Below are 6,111 nucleotides of genomic sequence, written 5' to 3'. Positions count from 1 at the left end.
AAATGGCAGCTAGCTAGCTGTTTGAAACTTTTTTTTTTATAAGGTACCTGTTGAGTTCATCATCCTCATCCAGTATAGTGAGCTAGATTCAAAATGTTTAATGAGACAACAGACCATCACTTTCTGTACAAAAAAAAAACTTTAATTGAAACTTTTTATCAAAATATAGCAATATCCATCCTCCACGTTAACACAGGTCACACAGCTAGAATGAAAGCGAATCTCGAATATGACGCTAGGTGACTAAGCTCTATTTCAGCTGTTGTCTGGCTTCCCTCAGAACTCAAAATGGATTCAGACAGTACAAACGTAACCCACAAACAGATTTTTCTGATATTTAGCCATTCAACATTACCAACAGACTTTAAATTGTGAGGGTAAATAACATTCAAATACTCTTTCAAACTTGAAGTAAACCTTGTTTTATTCCATTTTACATTGACAACTGCTTCAGTGCATCCTCCACATCTCAAAAAAGCTGAAACGTAAAAAAGAAAAAAAAAAGTTACAGGAATGCAAACAAAGGCCATGTGAAGATATGCAATTTTTAGCGGGGGATTTTAAGCAGACAATAAATAAATAAATAGCCACAGAGTGTGGAATGTCTACATGTTTACAAATAAATTAAATGTAAATGGGGAGGGGGAAAGCACACAGAAAAAGAAAAAAAAGCCACACTGTACAATATATATAAAAAAAAAAACAATTGAGTCCATGAATATTGCATTGATTGTGCATTTCACACCCCAAACCCCAAAGGAGGACAGGGGCGGGGGCCATGTAGTGTCAAGCGGTGAGATGGCGGGAGGCAAAAGAAAGTTAAATCAAGAGGGCCACACATTCCGAGATACATAGGCATTGGGGGAAGAGAGGAAGAATGGAATGGGGTGTGTGTTTGTATTGACATTTTGCAGACATTCAGAAAAGACAGGATCCAGTTTCCAAACACCTGTTCAGGCTATAGAGTGAGAGCAGCGTTAAGAGAGAGCGACACAGATTTGAGTCGGATGTGTTTCAAGTATTCCATTGTTAGAAAGACCCCCACCTCCTTCTCCTCTCCTATCTAATGTTAACTAGCCTCTTAGCCCAGGCTAATTGGCTTACAGTGATGAAGGGGACGATGTACCATGCCCCACGTCCATCACGGTCAGGGCAACTTAGCCGCCAGGCTGCAGGTGATCCAAACAGTTGTTGACGAAAGCCCCCACAAAAGCAGCTTTCTAAAAAAAGGCACTCCAAATCAAAAATTAAACATTTAAATAAAAAGTTTTTTCTCCAAGCTCTATGAGAGCAGCCATGTCTGAATAGGGGGGCCTTGCCAGCTGCATATATACCAGCCTTGTAACAAAGTGTTGAAAAATAATAACAGAAGAGTGTAAAATAAATAGTGCTGGTAAGACCGCCCAAACAGCAAAATGTTCCCCTTTAGGAAACAATTGAAAAAAAAAAGGATGGGGAGCAAAATTAAGATAAGGAAGAATGATAATAAATTATAGATTACCTAAGGGGAAAAAAAAAAAGAAAGAAAATTAAAGTACATTTTTCTTGCCGGTCCAGCTGAGTTCAGCACCCAGCCACTGATGGGGCATTGGGGCTACAGGCTGCTGGCCTTAAGTCCATATCAACCCCTTCCTCTACCCCAAACCCACCCCCACTAACCCCCAACCCGTCTTTTCCCAGAGTCTGTTCAGTCCATCACCTCCGTCCTCAGAGGCTCTCCTTGCTGGAGCTTGTGCTTGATGACGAGTCTGTGGCGATGGTCCTGAGGCGGATGTCACCAGTGGCAATGGGCTCTTCCGGTGACTCAGGTGACTCTGATGCTGCCGCTCTCATCCATGGGTGGTCGCAGATCTGCTCTAGAGTAGGTCGGTCTGAGGGCCGCAGGGCCAGGCACCATTTGATTAGCTGCTGGCACTCTGGTGGAGGGGGGAGACAATAACAATGATGAGAAGCTCGGTCAGAATCTCAAAATGGGGCAGGTGACCAAGTTATGTTTGTCGGTGTGTGTGGCAAGCATCACTATACTTGGCTAGTTCTGCATATGACAACATCGGCTTAACCTAGAGGGTCCCTCCAGACAGCTAATGAGAGCACACCCCAATCCCACCCCAAGTGAGCGACCTTGTCATGTGTAAGCTGTGTGGCCGATGATGAGCAAGACACATCATGCTCCAATTCTGAAGACCTATCCTGGATTTAAAACTACTAACTGGGTAAAAATCAAGAATGACGTGCATATTTGGGGGGGTGACATACTAGTCAATGAGGATAGAGTGCAATGAGACTAAATTCAGACTCCTGGTTTACATTTGTTGTTTTGATCAAGCTGGCTTACCGGGAGAAACCCTCCGCCTGAAGTACAGCTTCCCTCTGAGGATCTCCTCGTCCTGCTCGAACGGGATGTCTCCACACACCATGTCGTACAGCAGCACGCCTAGCGACCACACAGTCGCCGAGCGACCATGGTATCTATGGAAGCGGATCCACTCTGGTGGGCTGTACACTCTAGTACCTGAAATGGGGGATTGGGGTGGGGAGAAGGGCGATTAGCTTGTGTGTTGTGAGATTGAGTACTTGCGTGCCACAGGCGAGAGTGATCTGGTTTGCACAGGTTTAGCTCCAAGGAACACATAACCAAAGGGGGTGTTCTGCATTCATGGCTGAAGAGAGGCATGGGGAAACTAAGAACTTGGAAGAAGAAAAAAAAAGCCCTGACTCATGACAGAAAAGCTTTCTTCATTTCTGCAGCCACAAAGCATCATAAAAAAAGTGGGTAACCTCCTCCCTCCTCCCTCTGGGAGGGAGTCACTTGGATACCAAACAAAAAGCAATGTGAGCTCATCACGTGACCGCCGACTCGGGTTTCACAACAAACAGACGTTACGTGGCGTCGACCTAACACCCACAAACTGCGACTGAGTCAAGCTTTACTATCCAAAAAAACCGGAACGCAACAAAAAATATTAGATTAAAAAAAAAAAGCTCAGTATGACATGGCGGACTGTGTTTGAGCGATATGTACCCGTCAGACATCAGAGGCGAATTGCGCCTGGGAGTTGACTGCACGCCCAGTAGCTATTAATAAAGCGAAAAGCGCAGGAAACATCAATATAGACAGCAATAATAACGATAAGCGGTCAGACCTCAGGCAGGGAAAACCCTCCACCCAAAAAAAGATCGCTGCGTCACGGGGCTGGTGACGCCTCAATCACCCAATATAGCATCAAGGACAAAACAGTAACGAAAAATAGGAAGAGGAGGAGAGGGAGGTGGGGGCAAACCCATAACGACCCGTCACGCTGCTTGAAATCAAAAGCCGGCGAATATTAAAAAAAAAAAAAAAACATCCGCTAATTTTATGGTCAGAAATCTGCAACAGTCGCGTCATTTCAAAGCGGGAAGGCGGTCGGTGGGCGTGGTTTAACGCTTACCGTCGAAGTCGGTGTAGACGGTGTCCTTGAGAATCGCCCCCGAGCCAAAGTCAATGAGCTTGAGCTCCCCGGTGCGCAGATCCACCAGCAGATTTTCGTCCTTGATGTCCCTATGCACAACGCCGCAGGTGTAGCAATGTCTGACCGCCTCCAACACCTGCCCGAAAAAGCCCCTGGCCGTCTCCTCGTCCAGGGCGCCCTTCTCGGTAATGAAATCGAAAAGGTCCTTAACGAGCTCCGGCCGCTCCATGACGATCAGCCAGCCGTCCGCTCGCTCGTAATAGTCCAGCAATTTAATGACCCCGCGAAACGACGAGCTGACCTTCTTCAGCAGCAGGATCTCCAGAGGCACCATCGCACCGTTCTGTAAACACGAAGGAGAAAAAGATCGATCAATAAATACATAAAACGCGTAGTGCACGCACTGAACAGCTACCACCTCCTACGCAGCAAAAACCAAAACAAACCCATGAAGGATTTACTTACAATTGAGCCCCACTCGGTCACTCTCTCCTTCGCGACGTGTTTCACCGCCACCTGAAATTAACAAGCAATCAAACGTGAGCGACTCGTTCTGCTAAAACAATCCAGAGGTCATATCAGGTGATAATAGGCTTGATGGCGCCACATGCGAGATCACAACACAGCCCCCCCCCACACACACAAACACACGCACACATCCACAAGCCTCACCGGTGCGCCATCGGAGATCCGACTGCCGGCGTACACTGTGCCAAACCCACCGCTGCCCAGCACCGATCCCACTTGGTAGACCTTTTCGAAGGGCTCCTTCTCCATTTTGACTGCGAAGACAAAAAAGAAGTGAGTTACGTTTGAGAAACGGGCAAACACGCAGTCTTCCCACAGACTACCGTTTCTGGGGACGCTAAGTTTAGTAACGCCATAGTTCGTTAGCTGTGCGAGCCAGCCAGCCAGCTAGTATGTCACAAATTGCCAAATTAAAAACATTAAAAAAAACAGGCAAGTTATTCACGTTTCAAGACTGGGTTCGTTTGTTGTGATGGCAAAGCAGAACAGCGGTCGGACGAAACAACCTACCGGGTTGGAGCTGTATTTTCACCGGTAGATGGTCCATAGTCGACGGATTGCAAATGTGCGAAAATGAACCAAACTTTGACAGCAACATATTCACAATAAGAACCGGCGTAATCCTTCTTCACCGGTTGGATGAGATTTCAAACCAATATAGAGTATAAAAAAAAGGACAAAAAAAAAATAATCAGTCGCAGTGGGAAAGACGATGGGACCGGTGGCGCAGGATAAACAGTAGTATTATATCCAGCCTGGCGCGCCAACTACACCCGCACCGCACCGCGCCGCGCCCGTCACAGTCTGGTCACGACGTTGAAAGTCGTCCACCTTCTCCAAACAACCGGCATGAAGTGAGAATATCGTATTTGATTCAAGAATCTCGGCGAGAGCAGTCCGTTTGAAATAATAAAGCGACCAAGAACTGCAGTGTTATATAGCAACCTCAGCGGGTGTAACGGCACGTTTAAAAGGGTCCTCGGCGGAGTACTGTTTGACTGAAGAGTGTCCGCTGTCTGAGCTTTGGCGCGGTCCTCCCCACGCCAATATTTTGACGCGCAGTGTGGCTGGGAGATATTCCTCCGCCCCCTTATACTACTCGACAATTTCGCCGAGTCTGTGCGCCAAAAACATTGCCGGTTCTGGAAAATACAGCGTGAGAGGACATTTACACGATACGATTTAACCCTGTTTTTTTGTTTTGTTTTTGTTTTTTGTTTTTTTTGTTTTTTTAAATTTCATGTCACCGCTGGAATAGCGTTACGCATCTACGCTCTACTTTCTTATAGTACTAGACACGCAGGGATCCTCGTCTGGAATCTCTGCGCTCATGGGCGACCCGGTGCGGTGTTGCCGACCAATCGCATGCCTTCTATAAATACCGTGTTTTCTATTTGGACCAATTGCGAATAAGTAATTATCATAAAAGAGGCATTTGACTCTAGTTTAAAGCTGCCGACGACTCATTACAATCGGTGATTGAATCTACCGGACTGTCCGGGCTGTGATCACATTGATCGCTTTCAGATCATTTAGCACTGCCTTGCCACAAATGCATTAAAAAAAAATTCCTCACAGTATCGCTCACGATAAACAGTGTTATAGGTGTGTGAATGTCTGTCCTTTTAAAAGTGTCGTTTTTATAAAAGTATTTGTAATAGCAGAACCGTTTCTGTTAGTAACTTAAACAGAATACTGATAACTATTTTTTTCTTTGCTGACTACTGTAATTCCGATACGTGTATTATTTCACTACCGCTGGGAATGAGATGGGGGGGGGGGGTATTTTCCCATGCTGTCACACACCAGAAGTTTGCGTGTAGTATATAGTTAAGTGAGAACATTTACTTGCCCCTGTCAAATTCCCATCCTTCCCGCCATAAATAATCACTCGGTTTTTAAAAATGGATTAATGGGTAAACACGACAAAGCTTGCAGGGTGGCTTTGTGTTTGTCCTCTAGTCAGTGACATAACCTGAGATTTGGGAAGCAGACACAAAACCACCTGCCACAAGTGAAATGTAGATTGTACAAATATTAAAAACCTCCTGTGGGATTTCAGACAGAATGAACTAAATAATTATGAACATTCTCCTTCAGGTGTTAGGAGAGCTGAGGTAGCCTATGCAAT

General features: G+C 45.6%; 1 protein-coding gene across 1 annotated transcript; it reads right to left on the bottom strand.

Annotated features, from left to right (window-relative positions):
* Positions 1–127: 127 nt before the first annotated feature.
* On the bottom strand, positions 128–5,220 carry LOC130109300 (serine/threonine-protein kinase pim-3-like). Its single transcript, XM_056276131.1, has 7 exons — positions 4,491–5,220; positions 4,125–4,234; positions 3,918–3,968; positions 3,432–3,795; positions 2,336–2,512; positions 1,700–1,916; positions 128–478 (listed from the first exon to the last, which is right to left on the bottom strand). The coding sequence occupies exons 1-6, from the start codon at positions 4,576–4,578 to the stop codon at positions 1,708–1,710; spliced, it is 999 nt and encodes a 332-aa protein (XP_056132106.1). The 5' UTR covers positions 4,579–5,220; the 3' UTR covers positions 128–478; positions 1,700–1,707.
* Between the last annotated feature and the right edge of the window lie 891 nt (positions 5,221–6,111).

Source organism: Lampris incognitus, chromosome 3 (assembly GCF_029633865.1).
Source record: "Lampris incognitus isolate fLamInc1 chromosome 3, fLamInc1.hap2, whole genome shotgun sequence".
NCBI lineage: Eukaryota > Metazoa > Chordata > Actinopteri > Lampriformes > Lampridae > Lampris > Lampris incognitus.
Note: the sequence above shows the minus strand (reverse complement) of the source record. Positions and strands in the feature narration are given on the sequence as shown.

Coding starts and splice junctions, on each gene's coding strand:
- LOC130109300 (XM_056276131.1), bottom strand. CDS start 4,578: ATGTTGCTGTCAAAGTTTGGTTCATTTTCGCACATTTGCAATCCGTCG. Junction 3,796..3,917: donor TGACCGAGTGGGGCTCAATT/GTAAGTAAATCC, acceptor TCGTGTTTACAG/AACGGTGCGATGGTGCCTCT. Junction 1,917..2,335: donor CAGGCGGAGGGTTTCTCCCG/GTAAGCCAGCTT, acceptor CCCCTCCACCAG/AGTGCCAGCAGCTAATCAAA.